The following is a 23,791-nucleotide window of genomic DNA, read 5'->3' as shown; positions in this document are numbered from 1 at the left end:
AGAAAACACTTACAAAAACTGAGGTGTAGATAGGAAATTCCTTCCTCCCAAGTCCATTGGGTATCTGAACATTAGGAAGAAATAAAGATGTCCAACAAGATTTCCAATTAGCTCATTGATTACCCTGCAAACAGAGAAGCAAATTAGCGTAAAGCCACTCAAGTAATAATGTACGAAACACCAAGTTTGAACTATTAGCATGAGGAAGAGATCCTGCATTGCAGCCCATTACATCTGTATGACCGCTCACAGTCGGCCCTCTTATAGTATGAGTGACAAACACACTCTGAGAGAGAGGGAAAAATCAGGCCTGATAAGCCAATGGTCCCTATGCTATCTCCCTCAAACCTCTGGCTGTCCTCAGAACATTGTTTTGGCTACTACCTACTGCAGGAGATGGAGAAACTGCAAAGTAAACTTCGGACTTCCTTCTGTGCTGTATTTATACAACAGAGACAAACACACGCAGGGTACAAGTGCAGGGAAGTGATGGCAAGACAGAGAGTAAATAGCTCTTCTGTTTCTTCTCTTGCCTCTATGTATCCTCAGTGCAAAACAACACAGAGATTACTTAGGAAAGCTGGCCCACACCCTGCATCCTAAAATAAATGATGACCCACTTCAGGTTTCCCAGGGCTAAAGGCCACACGATTTCATAGATCCACTGCTACAATTACATGCCCTTGTCTTTACCTGTAACCTGACTCCTGCCAGGGCAGTTCATCACCTGCAGACTCTTCAGTCTGCCCTTGTGGGTGGGAGAGCAAGCTCTGAACAGACTACACTCTAAAAACAAGTCTGTCTGACCAATTCATTCACTTCTCCCTACTGACTGGAAGAAGAAGTCAGGATCATACAGAGCAAACATCAGAAATATGAAGAACTTGTAACATCAGGTTCTATTAGATTCTTAAAACTATTTTGTAGTGCTAGTAAGTGAGGGCTCTTAGAATAGCTGCATCTTCTCGCTTTAACACTGACTGGATACAAAAAAAGATTTCCTAAGTCTCAGGTCTAATTCTAACCAAGAGACTAGAACTTAAATCCTGCTTGACCAAAACTTTTGTACCATCAAACTACTTACAACATTTACAAAAGTGCCGGACGGGCGCCAGTGGCTCTTGTCTGTAAACCTAGCTACTCAGGAGGCTGAGGTCTAATAAGGACTATAGTTCAAAACCAGCCCAGGCAGGCAAGTCCATGAGACTCTTCTCTCCAATAAACTACTCAGAAAAGGCCAGAACTGTTGCTGTGGCTCAACTGGTAGAACACTAGCCTTGAGCACAAAAAGGGTCAGGAACAGCACCCAGGCCCTGAGCTCAAGCTCCAGGACAGACCAAAAAAAAAAAAAAAAAAAAACAACATAAGAACTTGCAAAACAGCACAGTGTTACCGAGCAATTTCCAAAGCATTCTGGAAATGCCTTTAGAACACAAAATGTAGTAATTTCATAGATAGCTTTTTAATGTTAACACAGACTAAGTCTCAGATACAAATTAGGTGTGTGTTTGCCAAGTTATGTATATGGATATAGACAATGAATCCAGAAGTACATGTTTATTCAAACATACATATTATAGAAGCATTCTATGTCTAATGATGAGCTAACAACTACAACCATCCAATATTATAGGTGACTAAGGCCCTGTAATTTAACCAATTACATAAAAATGCAATTATTCTGTTAAGTATAAGGTTCTAAGACTTCAATAGTGAACAGCTTTATAAAGTTTATAAAAGATTAGAGAAAGAAGATAATAATTAATCCAAGTTTTCTAAGGATTGGTCTCCAATTAAATAAATGGAATATCACTTACGAGCCTCCAATGATATAGTTGAATCCAAGAATAACCCAAGGTAAATAACAGGCCTAGGGAGAAATACACACAAATGTGAACAGCTGCACCTGAAGAGGATACAGCCGGATGACTGAAATGGGGAAAGACATACTGACAAGAGCTTTATGTACATTTTTTGGAAGGCCACTGCAAAATTTTACAGATCAACCTAGCATCATTTCTACTGTACTTAGAAATTCCTATATAAGCCAGGGGCACTGGAGGCTCACCCCTGTAATCCTAACTACTCAAGAGGCTGAGATCTGAGGATTGTAGCTCAAAGCCAGTCCCAGCAGCCAAGTTCATGAGACACTTACTTCCAATTAACCACCAGAAAACCAGAAGTGGAGCTGTGGCTCAAAGTGGTAGTGTGCTTGCCTTAAGCAAAAAAGCTCAGGGCTAGCACAGAGGCCCGAAGTTCAAGCCCCAAAACCAACCAAAAAAAACAAAAACAAAAACAAAAAAAACCCCAAAAACTTCCTACTAAAGCCACACTTATTTGTACACTTGTAAGTGCAAAGGCGGAGTTCAGATGCAACACATGACCTGACAAATTTGGGGGGAAAGGAATGTACTCATAAAATTCAATGTACACCCTACAAAATTAAGTGAAAAGGTGGGCCTGAGAGCAATGGGGAAAACGGTAAAAAGGGGTGATATTAATCAAGATTTCTTGTATTCATGAACTGCTTTGTTGAATGGCAACTGCTTTGTACAACTACTTAAATAAAAATCAAATTAAAAATTTTTTAAATATGCAATGTCCCATGGATGCTTGTAAAAATATAACCCAATAGAATCACAGACTCAAACCAGTATACTATTACCAATAATTTCCTTGTGTCTCATTACACATTGATATCTTAAACGAATTTTCTCCCAAATTATGGATTCAATATCTGAACCCCATACGAAAAGTTGAGTATTTTAAGAAACTTCATAAACTAGCAGATTATACATAAGTAGCTTTAAGGTTAAACAATGTTAAATGTACCATAAAAGGAACACAAAATCCTAGGAAAGCCCAAAGCTAAGACTAATCCAGGAAGGAAACTCAAAAATATGTTCAAGATGGATACTGATCGCTCACATCTAAAATCCTTGCTACTCAGAAGGCTGAGATCTGAGGACTGCAGTTCAAAGCCAACCCAGGAAAGGAAAACCCATGAGATTCTTATCTCCAATTAACTACCAGAAAGCCAAAGTGGAGGCATGGTTCAAGTGGTACAGTGCCAGCCTTGAGTACCTAGGCCCTGAGTATAAGCCTCAATACACAAAGAAGAAGAAGGAGGAGGAAGAAGAAGAGGAGAACAACAACAGGTGGAGAAGGAGGAAGAGGCGAAGTAATATGTTCCATCTCATAATGGGTATTTATATATTAAGAAGAGAATAAGAGAAATGTGTAACAGGTAGAATACTATGAGATCAGGTAATGTTTAAGGAAGAAAAATCTGTTTGGGCTAAAATATTGAAAACATAACATGGCCAGGTTCCAGTGGCTCATGCCTGTATTTCTAGCTACTCGCGAGGCTGAGATCTGAGGATCGCAATTCAAAGCCAGCCAGGGCAGGAAAATCCATGAGACTCTTATCTCCAATTAACCAACAGAAAACTGGAAGTGGTGCTGTGGCTCAAGTAGTAGAGTGCTAGCCTTGAGCTGAAAAGCTCAGGACAGTGCCAGGCCCAGAGAGTTTAAGCCTCAGGATAGGCCAAAAAGAAGGGGGGGAGGGGGAGCTGGGAATATGGCCTAGTGGCAAGAGTGCTTGCCTCATATACATGAAGCCCTCGGTTTGATTCCTAAGCACCACATATATAGAAAAGACCAGAAGTGGTGCTGTGGCTCAAGTGGCAGAGTGCTAGCCTTGAGCAAAAAGAAGCCAGGGACAGTGCCAGGCGAGGAGGAGGAAGAGGAGGAGGAGGGGAGGAGGAGGGGGAGGGGGGAAGAAGAGGGGGAGAGGGAGGGGGAGGAGGAGGAAGAGGAGGAGGAGGAGGGAAAGAAAGAGAGAAAGAAAGAAAGAAAGAAAGAAAGAAAGAAAGAAAGGAAGGAAGGAAGGAAGGAAGGAAGGAAGGAAGGAAGGAAGGAAGGAAGGAAGGGAAAGAAAGAAGTGATTTTAAATGTCAGGATTTCAGATAAGCATATTTCCTTCTGTTTTTCTAACCCCCACACATGAGATCACTCAGGAACATATCCTCCAGAAGCCTGAGGTATGGAGGGGGCAGGGAAGCAACAGTGGTCAGCCAGGGGCAATGGCTGGCTCAGAGCTGGACTACAGAGTGAAGGGCTTGCCTATGGTACACTGCTCTGTGGTGACCTCTTCTGGACGAGTCAGAAAGTACATCTGTGGGCTGCAAAAACAAATGACAAGTCTTCCCCACCAAGTACCTTAAATCGTGTTCCAAACCAAAATGATACAATCATGTCTCTGTTCAGCTGGGCCCAGACATACAGTACTGACATGATCAGAGGAATCATCAGCAACTGCAAAAGAAGTCAACATGTCAAACGAAGCTCCAGGAGCATGGAGAACAAAGGCTTGGCAGGAATTTACTCTGATTCGCCTCTCCAAAAACATTCTTGCATGGGTATTCAAAAGGCCAAAGGAAATACAACTGAGCAGAACTATAGAATGATCCTATTATTTAATTTGTCACATAATGAATCCCACAAATCCTTTAATAAAATACATTTTAGAATGATTCAGAAGTGTAAGTCAAGCTGTTATTTGCAAAATGTAGGCTTTACTTACCACATAATTTTTAAGAAATACATACCCTCACACATGCCTACAATATATTGCATAACCACTGCATTATCTGTACTCTCTCTCCCTCCCTTCCTCCCTCTCTCCTCCTCCCTCTCCCCCACCCCTCTTCTCTCTTATACTGCTAGAGATTGGGCCCAGGGCCACATGGGTGTCCAGCGAAGCAAGACTCGCCACTATGCTACACTCCCAATCCCAACTCCTGCTATTCTCGGTGTCTGAACGTAATACAGAAGCCAGAAGTAAGCAGGAAAAGCAATGCTTTATATAACTCACATAAGAGCTTCAAACATTTAACTGATTTAAGATCTTCAAAATAACAACAGCTACCATTTGACCTTCAGAATAACACACACTTAGCCAGTTAATATGATTTCAACATCTATCAGAAGGCTATTCCTTGTAAACCTAAAACATATTAAATATATAAAGTTTAAAGGGACACTTACCTGGGCTGGGGATATGGCCTAGTGGCAAGAGTGCTTGCCTCGTATACATGAGGCCCTGGGTTCAATTCCCCAGCACCACATATACAGAAAATGGCCAGAAGTGGCGCTGTGGCTCAAGTGGCAGAGTGCTAGCCAAAAAGAAGCCAGGGACAGTGCTCAGGCCCCGAGTCCAAGCCCCAGGACTAGCCAAAAAAAAAAAAGGGGGGGGGGACACACTTACCTGCATATCCATTGCTAAGCCAGTAATCTTGGTTTATAAAGTTAAAGATCCAATATAATATGGACAGGACTGGAGAAAGGGGTGCGGGGAACAACAGAAGGGGTGACACTGATCAAGATGCTTTCAACTCATATTCTGACTTGTTGAACTGAGACCCCTTTGTACAACTACTTAAAATTTTTTAATTAAACTAAATTTAAAATATTTTAACGATCCAATAAGAAGTACCTCAGAGGCTGATCTGCTTATTTTCCTCACAAATTAATTTCACTGCACTATTCTAAAGGGAAAGTACTTCTTTTTTGTTGTTCAGATTCCTTAAGTCATCCTAGAACACAAAGGTCCTATGACCTTCATTATGAATATTCTATTAGAGCCTACTACAAGGTGTGGAAATTAACAGCCCCCCAAGCCTGGGTCAGTGACCTCTATCCTCTTCCCCAGCCTCATCACTGTTTCGGCCTTTCTCCTTCAAGTAGAATGTAAGGTCTGTGGTTCTCCAACAATGATTTTGCTCAACTCAGGGCTCTATACAGCATGGGTGAAGTCCAATGGCTTCCATTTTCTAGCTGCTGGCCAAGTTGAAATAAAAGCTGAATCCAGTAGCAACTGTGAGCTTACCAGCCAGGACTTGAGCCAGGAAGTCCCTTCTGCTGTCTTCCTCTACCCAAAAGAACCCTGCAGTTGGAAGGGTGCTAACACCCTCAGTTGATACAAAGCACAGATGGACCACATCCAGGGTATTTTACAAAGGGACTGAATCACTACTACTAAGAACCCCAAAAGACAGACAGCAACACAATCAGAAAATAAGGCTGCTTGTAAATTTTGTGACAAGAGCTGCAGATTTCAAAAGTTGTCTCATGGCATAAAATCTCAATGCTTCACTCAGCAAGCTGTCACCCATGAGAACACAGAGAACTGAGAACAACACAAGGAAACAGTAATAAACCCAACCAAATGTGGAAAACTCCCACAGGGCCACCAGTGAGTGTTAGCACTCAAAGCTTATAGGAGTTACTACAGCTTTAAAAAAAAAAATGTTCTTAATTACTAACGTAATACATTAAAATAAAAAATATGCAGATGCTGTAATTTGAACTTTTATAGAATACTCTATTTCCCCAAATTTTGAAGAAAAAAAAAAAAACCTGGTTCATTTCAGGCTGAAATAATATTGAAGGATACCACGATGCAAATCCAGTTAAAGAGAAGCATAAATAAATAGTCTGCTGGCCTTCCATCAAAAGCTCCTAGGAATAAAAATAAGCCAAATGTCATGGTCCAGAACTTTGGAGCAAAGTATGGAGAGAAATACTTTTTAAAACTTTAGAGAAAAATAAATGACAAGAGTTTAGGAACCAGTCCCCTCAAGAAAGTGAATTTTTTCAAATAGCATGCCAATGAAGCCCTGAACCAGCCGCCTGAGTTAATGTAAGATTAATTTATATTCCCCAATAAGTTACACACTCTGCCTGCCATGGGCTAAAAGACCCAACAGGAGGAGTCGATTCCAGAGCTCCCGAGCCCCATCCCAAACACCAGTGAGGTCCCCTTGAATTCCCTCATGACCTACTAGTCTTTCCTACAGGCTCTTTCATGACCCATAAGTGCCCTTTCCTCTCTTTTTTCAGATCTTTGTACTCTCTCCTACCTTTTTTTGCTCAACACTAGTATTCTGTCATTTCTAGGGTTTTGGTTTTTTTGCTGGTTAACCAGAGATCAAGGGTCTCAAGAATCTGTCTGCCTGGGATGGTTTTGAACCCAATCCTTAGGTCTCAGCCTCCTGAGATTACAGGCTTTATAATCCTGTCTCTTACCTCCTAGGATTACAGGCATGAGCTACAAGCACCCAGCATAGACATACTCGGTATATAGGGACTGAATCAATTCCATCTCCCACACGTTTGGTTTGGTTTGTTTTGTTTTGGCCAGTCCTGGGGCATGAACTCAGGGCCTAAGCACTGTCCCTGGCTTCTTTTTGCTCAAGGCTAGCATTCTATCACTTGAGCCACAGCACCACTTCTGGCCCTTTTTTAAAAAAAATTATTTATTTATTGTCAATGTGATGTACAGAGGAGTTACAGTTTCATACCTAAGGCAGTGGGTACATTTCTTGGTTTTGTTTTTGCTGGTCCTGAGGCTTGAACTCTGGGCCTGAGCACTGACCCTGGCTTCTTTTTGCTCAAGGCTAACACTCTACCACTTGTGCCACAGCGCCACTTCCGGCTTTTTCTATATATGTGGTGCTGAAGAATCGAACCCAAGGCTTCATGTATATGAGGATTAGCACTTTACCACTAGGCCATATTCGCAGCTCCACTTCTGGCCCTTTCTATATATGTGGTGCTGAGGAATTGAACCCAGGGCTTCATGTATACGAGCCAAGCACGCTACCACCAGGCCATATTCTCAGTCCCTGCCATACTCTTGTCAGAAGGAATCATTTCTGTTTTGCCTACCATTATGTTTCCTCCAGCATTACCATGCTTGGAGATGATGATGATGACAACCTGAGATACACAGCAAGTTCAGGAGGAATCTCCATTCTAACAGAGGAAAATGATGAGAGAGAAGTGGGTATAGGCCCTTCCTCAGTCTCTGACTCATTCCTCACACTGCATCTGTGAGGTGAGCCCTTTCTGCAGATGACCAAGGTTACATGGCTGCTAGAAGCAGTCTACCTACTAGCTTAGTCTTCTTGCCACTGCACCATTGGCCAGGCTCAGCTTTCTTTGTAGGCAGAATAATCAAAAACAGAATAATCAAAATCTTAACCATGCTACTCAATATACACTATGTGGAAAATAAACTACCTAACTGTGGGCAGGGACAGGAGGGGCAAACTGGAGGTAAGCAAAGGAAGGGGTGACACTGTCCCAAAAAAGAAAAATGTATATACTGATTACTTATAAAATGGCAACCTCTCTGTATAACATCTAAACAATAGCAATAAAATTAGTTTTTAAAAACTGCCAGCTTTCTCTTCTAAGGATGATTTCTAATACCTTCAGCTTGATGACTTTAAGAAATACAGAGAAAAGATATTACATGAGTGTGAGGTCACTCTAGCTTAAAAGTTCTCTTTCATCTCTCTACATCACCCGCCATTACATGATACAGCTAATTAATTTTTAAAATCCTGAAACTATCAGAAAGGCAAAAGGATGTGTCTAAAAGAAAAAGGATTCCTACTCATTTTTATTTCTCTCATTATTCAAAGACATCTTCAACCAGGGAAAGAATATTTAATGCTGGAGGATCACTGAGATGAGTAAGAGCTCAGAGTCCAACAAAACTGAATTTTAATAAAAGGCTGTGCTTCTCTGATGGGCTGTTGGCTTTGATTTTGAAGGATTCTTTAGACTGAGTACTTAGGATATTGTCATCACATAAACTATAATACCAAACTACCTGGCATGCTAGCAACTATAACCAGTATCCAATTATAGTCTTCCATTTGAATCAGAAACCTCTGAAACAAACAAAACTTAAATACTATACATTTAACAATTTAGCCAGCCAGGAAAACATACAGATGACAAACATTGTGGCAAAATGTTAACTTGAGACTATTACAGTGAAGTTGAGAAGACCAAAGGGTGAATAAACCTGGCTCCCATCCTAGTTGTCTAATCTCAAATAGCTTTCTTATCTTTGTGACATGTGTTCACTGCTCTGGACCATTGTTTTCTTGTCTGCAGAATAAGAAGGTTAAATATAGTATTCCTCAAATTCTTCTCTATCCTAAAGTTCACATGCACATTATCTATAATACCCAAAAACAGAGAGATTCCAAGTCAAGTGCTCATCAAGCAATGAGTAATCCAAACATGGTATTATACATGTCATTATGTAATCTTTCTGGCAATAAAAAAGAATGAAGTTCCAATACATGCTTATGTAGAAGAACTTAAAAACGGATTCTTCTGCTAGATGAAAGAAGCCAATCAAAACTGCCATACAAAATGTCCCAAATAGGCAAATCCACACCAAGTAGATTAGCGATTGGTAGAGCATGGGAGGGGGGAGTCAAGCGGGTTGGAGGGATGACAATGAAAATTAAGTGCTCTGGAGGAGGTAACAAGTTGAAAAAGAAATGTACTCACTGCCTTACATATGAATCTGTAACCCCTCTGTACCGCACTTAGACAATAAAGAAAAAAGTTTAATAATTAAAAAGAAAAGAAAAGAAAAGAAAACTAAGTGCTCTGGATCTTTGGGAGAATAATGAAAACATCCTGGAATCAAATGTGGTGATGGTTGTTTTAACAATGTGAATATATTAAAGACTACTGAATTGTACACGTCAAAATAGTTAAAGTATATTATACATTATGGGAATTTGATCTCAATTTTTAAAAAGGCTCATTAACCTTTTTCTCTACTTTGTTATCTGTTTGGCATTTTTCCATAATAAAGGCTTATTTAACTAAAGAACTGGCAATATAGCTCAGTTTTTCCTACTTGCCTAGCATGAGCAAGACCCTGGGATCAATTCCTGGCAGGAAGGGAAAGCAGGAGATAGGTTATTCCAGCAGAAGGGAGAAAGCTAAGAAAGTCATCAACCACTACCACATATGACTAGAAATATAGGGAGAAGGAAAACACGTATTCTAGTAGACTTAAAAAGTCACTCTCGAAAGAAAAACAGAGCGTAAGATATCACAAGAAATGTACACACTGCCCTACTATGTAACTGTACTCTTTTTGCACAACACCTTGTCAAAAAAATTTGTGTTCAATTAATAAATAAATTAAATTTTTAAAAAAAGTCACTCTCTCCACCACCAACATGGTGGTGGTCATCAGAGCCTGTTCCTCAGTCTAGCTACTTCCCTTCCTAAAATCTTGTTCTTCCTCTGTAAAAACTGAAGGAATGGGCTACACTGCTCTCAAAAGTAACAGTCTAGGAAGCCATACAGTATCCCAGCACTAAGTAATACAAAGTTTGTTTTCTTCTTCTTTTTTTTTTGGGGGGGGGGGCGGTAAACAGGGTCTCCCAATGTAATTCAAGGCTGGACTCAAACTCACAATCTACCTGCCTCAACCTCCCAAATGCTGGGGACTACAGGCTTGAGTCACCAAACTCAAATGATTTATTTCTAATGTCAATTTAAGAAAAAGTTGTATTTGACACCAAGTGCCAATTGTACTATGACTCTGCTGTTATGAGACTGACTCATAACTGTCAACCACATGAGAAATGACAGACTGACAATTCAGTTTCATTAAGCCCCAATCCAGTTTCATAATAAGCCCCTGAAGTCAGCCACCTTTATGAAACCATCTAAACTTTGCCTACTTTGACACACTGTATCAATGTAGCTTCTTAGGAAGCTACTCTAAATGCTTAAAGAGACTATAGAATGGGCTGCAGCCGCTGCCAGCCTGCTTTTTACAATGGAGGTTCCAGCTCCCTAGTCTGGGCCATGACCCTGGTGGGTCAGTATACTTTTTACTTCTCCAATAAATCCATCTTTTTGTTTGAAAAAAAAAAAAAGAGACTATAGAAAGTAACAATTCTGTATGACACCTTTAAAGATTATGAACACCATCTCACAGGTAGTCATACCTGACAAATCACTACATTCAATCTCTACAGTAAGCCCTCCTTATTCACAGATTGACTACACACAGCTTTGACCAAGTAGAGTAAAAAAATACATTTTTTAGAAGTCAAAAGAAATTTCCCAAATTTTCACGCAATTTCCCAAGTTTTCACACGCCACGCGCACATGGCCCAGTTCAGCTGCTGCAGAGCTCTGGGAGGCTCCCACAGCCTCACATCTGTTTCAACAGTCCTGTGGTCTGCTGAGTGTTTGTTTCCCTGCCCTTCAATAAATGGTGCCTAAAAAGCAAGGCCAAGTTAATGCACTTATAAAGCAACAATCTGATATCTTCTGAAAGGCAGCATGTCTTTAGCAGAAGTTGGGTGGTGTTATGAAGAAAAAGAAATGAATCAAGCATCAACTAGAACACTCTGAAGTCTGAATTCTGTGTATTCACAGCCTTTCTTCAATAGTGAGCTCCAGGCACCAGTGGACACCAACGGTCTACTGTATGTATTCTAAAACTAAGTGTTTGCATGACACAGAAAAAGTGGAGGCTTTTAACTGAATAAAGCAGTATTTTTAACCACAAGCTAAGAGATACATACATCTACAAGCCCACTTTTACAGAAAAGGACAAGGAATGCTCTGTGGTATAAGTATGACTACCAGGTTAAATGACAATCATTAAGGAGGTGGGCAGGATATGCAACTTTGACCTCTTTGTTTCCATCTGTAAAACAGCAACACTACTACTTTATACCTCCTAGGGTTGTAAGGATCAAAAACCAGGCTGGAAATGGAGGCATATATCTGTAATCTCATTGTAATATACATATATGTACATACAGGTAATTTACATTGGAGACAGAGATAAGGGGATTAAGAATTTAGTGCAGACAAAGGTAATAAATTTTTTTTAAAAGAAAGAAAAAACAGAAGGGAGAGGGAATCCCAGGGAAGGGAAAACGGGAGAAAACGAAGGATGTGACAAGAATTACACTCATTTCCTTATGTGACTGTAACCTCCGATTATGGAAAGCAATAAGTACACAAATACACCATACAAGAACAAAACAAAGAAAAAGAAAAAGAAGGAAGGAGGGAGGGGAAAGAAAAGGAAAACAGAGGAAAGGAAGGAAGAGTAGATCAGGGGTGGAGAGCAGCCAAGTAGGAAAAAGCAAATGTAAATACGGAGTGCAGTCTTGGCATAGTCAGTGTGCATGTACAGAAGTTTTGCCATTTCTTCCAAGTAAGTAAACATGTGGATTAGTATATCAGAAACATTTAAAATAATGATAAATAACATACCTGCTTCAAGTCGCGTAGAATATTGATATAAGAAATACAAATTGACCAAATAAAGAAATCCAGTTCCTGGACCCACGGGGAAATAAAAGGTGGCAGTAAGGGGCCTCCAAATCTGTCCAGATCAAAATAAATACAGCTGTTAGTTTCTCTACACCTGCTTCCTTTACTTCTTATTTAAGTAAACAAAAGTAACCCTTACAAAGCATTTTCAATAGGATCTACCAAGATGATCTCATCAACACAATTCAAGAAAATAGTTGAAAACCTCAAACTATTACAACCACACCAATTTGTAAATCAAAGGAATAAAAAGGCACCATAAAAAAGCAACAAATATTTCCTAACAAGGTGGGAAAAAAACCCTAATACAATGTGAGTACATGGTTGGTATTTACTGAGCTCAGGCATACAATTTAATTTAAGCCTATGTCAAAAACGAAGTACATAAACTTAATTAAGAGCATCTCTAATTAAGAAAAGAATATGCTGACGTCTAACACTGTGTGAAGATGTAACTATAAAATCCTACCCTCTATATGCTAATTTTAAAAATAAACCTCACTGACCCTGAGCTGAGTCTTCCCTGTGAATCAACTAGGTCAGCAGACCTATGCACTTACTCTGATAACTATCACCAAATGTCTACAGAAACGTTTAATTCATTTGAATTTCTCCTACAATAATAAGTGCTGGTCTTCTCCACACATACTCACCATTTAGGGTATTTTGTATTCACCAATCTGAACACTGATTTTTATTAGCCTTATGAGAAAAATATAGCATCTTTTTATATTTTAAAGACTTCAATGAAGTGGGTATGATTACTCACATCTAAATTCCTAGCTACTCAAGAGGCTGAGATATGAGAATCATTATTCAAAGCCTACCCAATAAAGTCCATGAGACTTTTCTCTCCAATTAACCAGCAAAAGCCAGAAGTGGAGTTGTAGCATGGCTCAAGTAGTAGAGTATCCTTGAGCAAAAGAGCTAAGGGACAGCACACAGGCCCTGAATTCAAGCCCCTATACTACAAAACAAAGACTACAAATTATATGTTGATTCCAGAAAACTGTGACACTAAACTACTCCAAACTGCCCTCATTTTTCTTTTTCTTTCTGTCTTTTTTTAATTTTTTCCTTTTTGGCAATACTGGGGTTTGAACTTAAACTATTTGTTTGTCTTTGTGCAGGCAGTTATTAGGGCCTGGACTCAGGGCCTTGCACTCTTAACTGGCTTGCTCACATCTGGTACTGTATCACTTGGGGTATACCCCGCTCAGCTTCTGGCTGGTTACTTTGGAAATGAAGTCTTAAGAGAGTTTTCTGATAGGGCTGGCTTTGAACCATAGTACTTCAGGTCTCAAGTCTCCTGAATAGGATTACAAGGGTGACTCCAGTGCTCAGCATTAAACCCCTATTATCTATCTATCTATCTATCTATTTATTTATTGCTTGCCAGTCCTGGGCCTTGGACTCAGGGCCTGAGCACTGTCCCTGGCTTCTTTTTGCTCAAGGCTAGCACTCTGCCAACTTGAGCCACAGGGCTACTTCTGGCCGTTTTCTATATATGTGGTGCTGAGGAATCAAACCCAGGGCTTCATGTATACGAGGCAAGCACTCTTGCCACTAGGCCATATTCCAAGACCTAAACCCCTATTTTTTATACAATGACTTTCACCAAGTGACACCAGTATTATGAAGCATAACAATTATATAATCCTGAAATATTACTATTTAACAATTTAATAATTATATAATCCTGAAATAAACCGAGAGGAAATCTGTCAGTTCATTCTCCCTGCTTATGAAAAGCATGTTCCAGCTGGGCTCATTAAAAAAAAAAACCTCGGCCTTGCAAACTTGGACCTGAATTCACTTCCTTCATCTACCCTATAACATTTGCCCTGTGGCTCCTGCATTCCTTACTGTATGCTTGTGGAGAAGGCTGGACTTAAAGTGGATTATAAAGGTGCTTGTATAAAAATAAATGAATATATGTGGGTGTATTACTACCACATTCTTTTGAGCAACTCTGGCTGACCTGGTTTTTACAAATTCACATTTAAACTACCCCCACGTTCCTGTAAGTTACTCAAGGACTGATTTTAGAAACGAAATTTGTTTTTTTTTCTGACTATATTTTCTCTCCTACTGATGACACAACACTATTTTTAGCCACTGTGTGCACCTGTTCTTTAGAAATCAGTGTCTGTCAAAATACCTCACTTCTCTCCCTGCTCATTAAGCTTACCCTTGAGTTATACTTGTGTTCACTGATCTAGCAGACATTATTTTTGTATTGCTTTAAAATTATAATTTGAAAACACTAGGACAAAGCTCATCTCTTTAGAACGATATACATAATATACTTTTGTAATCTTTGTAAATTCCCTTTTTCCTCTGACATAAATAATTAGAATAAGGAATTGGCTTTATAAATCACAAGGCCATGAGGAGAAAGGCACATTTTCAACTCTGGAAAGCCAAATGGGCACCTGGGCATCACAAAGAACCCAGCACTCACAGGCAGAAGATCATGGGCCACACGCATGCCCAGGACTTTCAGAGAACACTTCCTTTTGATTTCATAGCAACCCCAAGCCAGACACTTAATAAGTGCAGTGTCTTCCTGAGAAAAGGTGGGCCTTCGAATTTAGATGATTCACCCTGATCTCCCCTTAGAAAACACATTAACCCAGAATGTTTCTTGTACATAACTCCTTCAAAAAGATGTATTCTTTGGTTCCTAGCCCAACAGCTTGTTGATGTGGACTGTGGCCATTCCTCAAGTAAAATATCCCAAATACTCACCCTCACTGAGACAATGCTATCCCGTGTCTAAAGTGGGTTTTGTTTTTAAGAACAAAAAACAAAGACTTGTCTGAGACAAAAGGATCAGCTGGCTTAAAATTCAGACTAGGGTCAGAGACATGGCTCAGGTGGTAGAGTGCCTGCCAGTGAGCGAAATCATCATATAATGAGTTTAAGTCCCAGTATCAGACCAAAAAAAAAAAAAGAGAAAGAGGATGAGAAGAGGGAGGAAGAAGGAGGAAAAGAGGAAGTCTACATGGGGTACCAAGCAAGAAAATGAGCACCTATATGCTACATGCTGTTAGTAAACTGATAGTCCAACCCCTTCATTTAACATCATCTATAAAGTCCCTCTCTTGAATTAGGGCCTGTAAATAAGTCTGAGTAACAGTAGCAAGCCAATTTATTAAATTTTCTTAAAGATCATTGATAAGAAAAGGTCCTTTAATTTCATTTTTAAAAACTGAAAGGCTTGCTGGCACTGGCAACTCAGTTCTGTATTCCTAGCTACTCAGAAGACTGTGACCTGAGGATCTTGTTTTGAAACCAGCCAGTCAGTAAAGACCTTAAGATTCTTATCTCCAATTATTCACCAAAAAGCCAGAAGTGGAGCTGTGGCTCAAGTTGGGCACCAAAAAGCACAAACAAACAAAAAAGAGGCAGGGTGCTGGTGGCTCACACCTATGATCCTATTCAGGAAGCTGAGATCTGAAGGTTGAGGTTCAAAGCCAGCCAGGCATGAAAATCCTTGAGACTCTTATTTCCAATTAACAGTAGCTGGAAGTGGAGCTGTGACTAAAGTGGCAAAGTGCTAACCATGAGCAAAAAAGCTCAGAGACAGCACCCAGACCCTGAGTCCCAGGATCAGCACAGAGAGAGAAAAGGGGAGGAGGCATTTAATATCAACTGCACAAAAAAGCAAACCTGTGTGTACCAAGAACTACCTATGTTCACTAATTTCAAATAGCCCAAACTGAATACATCCAAGGATCCATTAACAGTAGAGTGGTATATAAATCATGATATATTTACACTGAGGAATAATGAAGATCAGCACTCCACATGTGTCTGTAATTCTCTTATACAGTTGATAAAAGAAACAAGACCTAAGTCCACATGCTGTGTAATTCCATTTATAGAAAGGACAACATTTGCTGGGCTTGCTAACACATGCCTGTAATCCTAGCACTTAGAAATAAAGGCAGGAGGAGCAGGCGTTCCAGGATAGTTTGTGTTATAAGTGCCTGCCTGAAAAGAGAGAAAGAAAGTAGTATCCAGAGGGAGCAAGAGGGAGGTTTAACAGTGCTGTTGCTTGAGCTAAATGCTGCTTATTACATTTCTGAAAACTCAACAAGATATAAATATATACTTTCCTGTATATATTTTATTGCATAGTAGTGCAATAAAATGTACAAAATGGAATATATATAAAATATATTTTGTTGCATTATATATAATATAGTGCAATATGCATAAAATACATACAGGAAATACACGATGCAATAACAAGGAACAAAGCCATGATCTAGCAGGTAGCCTGACTACAGAAGAGGACAGCAGTGTCTCATAATGGAGAGGACTGCTGAAATGCTAGCCCACTAGGACTTTTAAGTCCCAAACCCTGCTGCTACTACGCTTCTCAGTCCACAGCTCAAGTTCATTCTTTCTCCAGTTACATGTGAAAGTCTCTTTGTCCCCAAACACTCATAAATCAGCCTGCTAGGGTTGCAGTCATTAGGTTAAATGTGACCATGCAAGGAAAAGCATATGCATGCTTTGTAATACAGTACTCCGCAAGCTGAAGCAGAGGACTGTGGGTTTAGACCCACTTAGGCTACATAGCAAAATCCTATCTCATACAAGTCTTACTATCCATGAAGAGAAGACAGTAATTACTACTGGTTGATAAGCAAAATCATGAATTTTTTTTGGGGGGGGTGGGGGATTGGTCATGGAGCTTGAACTGTCCTGAGCTCTTTTTGCTCAAGGCTAGCACTCTACCACTTTGAGCCACAGCTCCACGTCCAGTTTTCTGGTAGTTAACTGAAGATAGGAGTCTCTCAGACTTTCCTGCCCCAGCTGGCTTTTGAACCGTGATCCTCAAATCTCCTGAGTAATTAGGAATACAGGCATGAGACACCAGTGCCCAGCATATTTCTTTGTGTTCTAGATCTTTGAGGTATATTAAGAAGGTAATCTATTTCCTCAATTTGAAGGTACTTGTTTTTGTGGTTTTTGAAATTAGAATGTTATCTCACAATTAGCTTTCACATGTAACGTAATTTCTACTTCTTCTCCCCTCTCAAAAAAAAAACTGAATTAAATTGATAAAGAGTTAATATGGTTTTATATTATCCTCACTTTTAGGGAAATACATGGAGGCTCAAATAGGATAAATAACTTAAGGGGCACACAACTAGTGAAACCATGACTCAAATTACTGAAATCCTATGATCTTAAGTCTACTCTAGCAGGAAAGGAAAAGTAATTTGCTATCCCTGAAAGAAAGAGATCATCTTCCAAAATGCTAGACTACTTATTTTTCTTTTTTGGTAGATATTTAGCAGAAGACTTAAACAAGACAACCTAAGATCTATCTTTGACTCACTAAAATAGAAAAACTGCAGTTGTTTATAAAATGAACTAACACTTATCTCAAGATGATGTGGGAACTGAATGAGATAGCATACAGAAAAGCATAGTACAGATATTAAGGTGATATGGTGAGAGATGAAACTGTAGGAAACAATCTCAGAAAACACAAGGTGAACAGGAAACTACCACCTCTCTTGTAACCAGGGACCAGTCGGAAGATCACTGAACTATTTGAGTGTAAGAACTACAAGAATGAGGATCTGAGACTAGAGAAGGAACTGTGGGCAGCTATGTAACAAGTTTTAGTACCCATCTATTTCAGAAGAAATCTTTTGATGAGGAGGAAAATAACTTCCTCTTTTTAAAGCTGTTATCGATGGAAACTTCTAAAGGAAAAGATAAGCCTTTCCTTGCAGAAACTAAGGAAGCATACCACAGTCCTCACATGATGCAGATTTTCCTCCACAATGTAATTTGCAAATTAATTCCTCCAGGTGGGATGAAAGCTCAACTTGTCCAGAGTGGACCAGAACTAGAGTCACAGGAAACAGAGACAAGGTACAGATATGAGTTCTTCCATGCACTGGCCTGCCCTCTGCCAGCTGCTTCTCCAAGTCTGCAGGTAACAAGCCTGGCAGAAACAATGTAAGGAAGATGGAAAACTTTTTCCCCCCATTAGATCTATTTATTCCTATGCAATATAACCCCAAACACAGGGACAACTTTGTACAAAGTGCTGGGGCTTGAACTCAGGGCCTCATGCTCTTACTCAGCTTTCCTCCTCCTCCCCTCATGACTAGCACTGTACCACTTGAGCTACATCACTTCTACCACCTTTTTGCTAGTTAACTGAAGATAACAGTCTTAAGAGTGTCAGCTTGGGCTAGCCACAAACCTCTATCTCAGATGTCAGCCTCCTGAGTAGCTGGGATTATAGATGTGAGCTACTGGTGCCCAGCAGCTCCCCACAGCTAACATTACATATCTCCAGGCGATTCATGCCAGGCACCAATGGCTCACATCTGTAATCCTAGCTACTAGGAAGGCAGAGATTTGAGGATCACAGTTTGAAGCCAGCCAGGCTCTCTTACCTCCAATTAACCACTCAAAAACTGGAAGTGGAGCTGAGGCTCAAAGTGGTAGAGCACTAGTCTTGAGCAAAAGAGCTCGGGAACAGCACCTAGGCCCTGAGTTCAAGCCCTACCAACAACAAACAGAAAGGAAGAAAGAGAGAGAAGGAAGGAAAGAGGGAGGGAGGACGCCCCTCCCTCCCCCCAGTTTTTCTTTTTGGTCGACTATATTCTACTAATCTGACTACACAAGCAAGAGATTTTTGCAAGAGTCCAAGAGCCAATTTTGCCTAGAACCTTCTCACAAAACAATGCAACCACTGTTCCTAGTGCACACCATTACCCAACACATCACCAGACACCAAGTGTACAACACTCTGCCAGCACATATTTACTGAAATAAATAACAGAAAACAGTATGCCACTCTGGCTGTGCTCTCAGTCACGTTCTGACATAAACTGCCTATCTGACGTCTCCACCTAGATACCTAAAAAGCATCTCAAGACTTAACAATGAGGCAGGCACCAGTGTAATCCTAGCTACTCGGCGGGGGTGGGGGGGGGGGGCTAAGATCTAGAGATCATGGTTCAAAGCCAACCAGAGCCACCCAAAGCCAGTCACGAGACTTTTATCTCCAATTAACCAACAAAAAGCTGGAAGTGGAGTTGTGGCTCAATGGCAGAATGCCAGCCTTGAGTACAAGAGCTAAGGGATAGTGCTCATGCTGAGCCTCAGAACCAGCACAAAAAGTGCTTAACAATGGCCAAAGCATAACCATCCATCCATATGCCTCACCGAACCTGAGTCTCTCTAAACATTCCCACAGTCTCAATACCTCTCATCTACTCAGCTGCTCCTCTGATATCTTGCAGTCTTCTTTCCTTCACCTACCAGGCATTCAAGGACAACCTTTTCCACTCTACCTGCCTAATCTATTCCCATTCCTCTAAGTTCGGTCATCCTACCTGTGTCTACTGTCTCTGATCATCACCTAGCCTTTTCCCACATACCAAATCCATCCCACTTAGTAGTCAAGGCAAATCTGTCAGTCATCTGTTCAAAAGGCTCCCAGGCTTCCTATCACCCTCAAAATAAAGGAGAGTGCTTGTTTTGTATGTACAAAGCCCTGGGCTTGATCCTTAGCACTGCAAAAGTAAAAATAAATGTAAAAATGAGTAAAGGTGCTGGGCACCAGTGGCTCATACCTGTGATCTCAGTTACTCAGGAGACCGAGATTTGAGGATAGTGGTTCGAAGCCAGCTGGAGCAGGAACATCCACTGAGACTCTTTATCTCTACTTAACTACCAAACCAAAACATGACCCACAAGGGCCTCTATGATTTACTTCTAACAGACTTTGCCACCTTCACTTTACCCCTGGCTAACTCCCTGTCCTCATCTAGCAATCTGCACTCCTACAGCTGAATCCAGACCACCACACAGTGTTCTGTCTATTCTGAGATCCTGCCATTAAATCTTTCACTTACTATTCCTTCTATCTGGAAGGCTGTATCCAAAACTCCATCTAACAAAGACATCCTTTGAAACAGTCTCAAATATTACACCCTTAAGTCACTCTCCATCACATGCCTTTCCACTGTTTTTCCATAGGAACAGGAATCTTTTGTCTTATTCACTATTATATCTCAAATCACTGTAACAGCTCTACTTACAAAAAGAAAGTGCCCAACTATTTCCCATATATAAACACCTGCTATGTGCCAAATACTACTTTAATTTTAGGTAATAAAGACAGTGATAGACAAGACAGGAAGATGTGGTTGTCATGGAACCTCATTCTGAAGAGAAACAAGACATGGCCGGGTGCCTGTGGCTCACACACCTGTAATCCTAGCTACTCAGGAGACTGAGCTCTGAGGCTCACAGTTTGAAACCAGACCAGGCAGAAAAGTCCGTAGGACTCATCTCCAATTAGAGTGGTGCTCTGGCTCAAGTGGTAGAGTGCTAGCCTTGAGCACAAACAGGCTCAGGGATAGGGCCCAGACCCTAAGTTCAAGCCCCAGAACTGGCCCCCCAAAAAGGCATGTATAAGAAAAACTAAAGAGGGGCTGGGGATATGGCCTAGTGGTGAGAGAGCTTGCTTCGTATACATGAGGCCCTGGGTTCGATTCCCCAGCACCACATATACAGAAAACGGCCAGAAGTGGCACTGTGGCTCAAGTGGCAGAGTGCTAGCCTTGAGCTAAAAGAAGCCAGGGACAGTGCTCAGGCCCTGAGTCCAAGGCCCAGGACTGGCCAAAAAAAAAAAAAAAGAAAGAAAAACTAAAGATAAAGAAGAGGGAGTGAAGACAGAGTACTACTTTATGTAGGATTATCAGAGAAGGCTTCTGCCAACAAGACAGCATTTTGACAGAGACCTGAAGAATATAAGAGGCAAATGAATATGTCACTATCTTCCTAAGACAGACAAGATGTGCAAAAAATCCAAGGAGGGATTCAGTCAGGGGCTAGAAGATGTGGTATTTTCCATGGATTTCAATGGTGCTCTCAACTTGATGAGTTGAAAAGACATTAGAGAACTGTAGGCAACCTCATAGGATGTGATTTATGTTTTTTTTTAAAAGTCCCTCTAGCTGTCCAAAGAAGACTGAAATACAGACAAAAACGGCTTGCACTGGAGAATGAAAAGGGTTTGTATTCTGGTTATGTTTAAGGTAGAGTTGATAGTGATAAGGATATTCTAATAAGATTGTGAAGTGTAGCTGAGTGCTGGAGGTTCACACCTGTACTCCCAGCTACTCGAGGCTGAGCTCTGAGGATCCCAGTTGGAAGACAGCTGGACAAGAAAGTCTGTAAGACTCTTATCTCCAACATCTACTCAAAATAGCCAAAATGTTGCCCTGGCTCAAGAAGCAGCCTTGAGCAAAAGCTTAGGGCCAGCATCCAGGACCAGAGAGTTCAAGCCCTAGACCTAACCAAAAAAAAAAAAGATTGTGAGGTGTGAGAGATAAAGAATTCTAAACTGGGCAGGGTAGCACATCCCCAGAACCTTGTGTCTAAAATAAAAGCCTACTCTAGCATGTTGGTGCATGCCTGTAATCTCAGCGCTGGGGAGGCAAAAGAAGGAAGATCATGAGGTCCAAGCAAGCCTGGGATACATAAACAAACCCTAGCTCGAGTAACAAACCACACCCACTCCATTCCTAAAACAAGTCAAGACTGACTCCATGACTATGAGTTTAAGCTTCTCTTGTAATGGAGCTTCTAATTTACTTGGCCACATTGACTGAGATATTGCTAGTCACCCAAATGTCAATTTCCAGAAGTCTGATGGATGTACAAATCTGAAAATCAGGGAGTGCTAAACTGGAGATACCTATATTGTATCTGCAAAGTGACTAGTCTTCTCTTATATCGAGTTTTAAAGCCACACAGCTGAATGAAATGTCTTATAACGCCTTTGGAACACATCCAGCCATTTAAGTCAGGAAGATGAGAACAGCCAGCAAAGGAGACTAAAAAATAACACCCAGGGAGGTGAGGAGGATGACAACAGTGTGTCATCCACAGGTTAAGTAGTGTTGGAATTAGTGTCACTTCTAGGAATCTGACCTGCCAACTGGTTAAGGTTTTAAATCACAGAATCCAGTGGATTAAAGACGACCTCCATAAAAGGAACAGCTCTTGCCAAGAATGATATTCTCAGCTGTTTTCCTTCCATTTCTGAAGCAATTTACCCTTTACTCAATCCTTCATACATTCAATTACCACAGGCCAGATAGTAGGGGGAGGGATGGGGAGTAAGGAAGAGACAGAAGCTCAGTCTTTGTATAGCTGACTTTAAACCCCGGCTATAGGGCGGTAAGAAAAACTCCATTTACTTGAAAACTCAGAAGTCGGTCAAGTGGACAGCCTCCGCCCGAGCTGGCACCACACCGCCCATATGGATGGCAGAGGGAGGCTCTGGGCTCCACTCCAAGTGGACCCAAAGTGCAAATCACCTCCGGTCATCCAAGAGAAGGACTACAATCCCCGACCGATCCCAGAATCCCAGGGCGCCGGAGGCGGGAAGGCCCGTCAGTCCCCGCCCAGCATCCACGCCCTCCCTCGCCCGGCCCCAGACCCCCGGGGCCTCCCAGGACCCACCGGACCCCGCCCTCAACTGCTGGCCGTCCGTCCCGCCCCTCCCGCCGGGGCGCGCCCGCCCCCTGCCGGCCCCGCTCCGCCGCCTGGGCGCCGTGCTGTCCGCGGCCCTGACGCCAGCCGGTACCTGGAAGCGATAGAGGAAGGCTTCGGGCCACAGGAAGAAGTAGGCCGGGCTGATGAGGCCGAGCTTGCCGACCAAGGGAACCGCGACGGTGGCGGCGAACCAGTAGCGCGTGATGGCGGGGATGCTCCTGAACCAGTCCCCGATGTCCGACATCTTCGCCTCTCACGTGGCCGGGCTGCGCCCCGCCGCCCGTCTGCCCGTCCCGGCTCCCCGCACTGCGCGGCGGGCTCCGCCACTGGAGAGGGTCGAGGCGGAAGCCGCCCAAGCCGCGGTGCACGAGGCGGAGACCGGCGGACGTGGCGCCACCGAATTCGGACAAGCGGAGGCCGCGGCGTTCCGCGGAGAAACTTCCTCTTCCGGTGGAGGAGGGCCACGTGACCAGACGTCCCCGCGGCTTAAAGAGATAGCGCCGGGTTTTTACGTTGGGGCGGAATCTCCACATCCCTGGGGCGGGGCCACGGCCTGGCAGGTGGGAAAACAGTGGTTGCCAGGGGCAACGGCAATGCTCCAACTAAAAGGCCAAGCCCATCGCCCTTCTTCACCCTTCAGGTGAATCTTGGAAGATATTTAAAGGGGCAGGTGTGGGAGATTTCACTCATTGCTCGAATGTTTGTGGGGCAGGGATCTAGATGCTGGGGATACTGCCGCTGTCAACACAAATGGGGTACCTTCTCCCCTGGAGCTCACATTCTCATGAGGACAGATGGTAAGCAAAGGAGTAATAGAATTTTTAAAAAAAAAACTCAGAGAAGAATAAGGAAAATAAATAGGGTAGGATAGAGTAGCAGAGCAGGGATGGAGAGGTATAGAAAAGAGATGACTTATGTAAGAATACCATGCTGAGGGTAGCACCACATATATAGAAAATAGCCAGAAGTGGCACTGTGGCTCAAGTGACAGAGTGCTAACCTTGAAAGAAGCCAGGGACAGTGCTCAGGCCCTGAGTTCAAG

General features: G+C 41.9%; 1 protein-coding gene across 1 annotated transcript in view; it reads right to left on the bottom strand.

Annotated features, from left to right (window-relative positions):
* The window catches only part of Derl1 (derlin 1), a 29,156-nt gene extending 5,953 nt beyond the window's left edge, over positions 1 to 23,203 (bottom strand). The window contains exons 1-7 of the mRNA XM_048359174.1: positions 22,841 to 23,203; positions 12,133 to 12,244; positions 6,458 to 6,522; positions 5,270 to 5,296; positions 4,222 to 4,317; positions 1,818 to 1,870; positions 14 to 124 (exon numbers count right to left, since the gene is read on the bottom strand). Coding sequence (XP_048215131.1) covers positions 14 to 124; positions 1,818 to 1,870; positions 4,222 to 4,317; positions 5,270 to 5,296; positions 6,458 to 6,522; positions 12,133 to 12,244; positions 22,841 to 22,993 — 617 coding nt within the window. The 5' untranslated portion in view covers positions 22,994 to 23,203. The remainder of the gene's footprint in view (positions 1 to 13; positions 125 to 1,817; positions 1,871 to 4,221; positions 4,318 to 5,269; positions 5,297 to 6,457; positions 6,523 to 12,132; positions 12,245 to 22,840) is intronic.
* Positions 23,204 to 23,791: the final 588 nt, after the last annotated feature.

This window comes from Perognathus longimembris, chromosome 12 (assembly GCF_023159225.1).
Source record: "Perognathus longimembris pacificus isolate PPM17 chromosome 12, ASM2315922v1, whole genome shotgun sequence".
Classification (NCBI taxonomy): Eukaryota; Metazoa; Chordata; class Mammalia; order Rodentia; family Heteromyidae; genus Perognathus; species Perognathus longimembris.
This window is presented reverse-complemented; position numbering and strand designations above follow the sequence as displayed.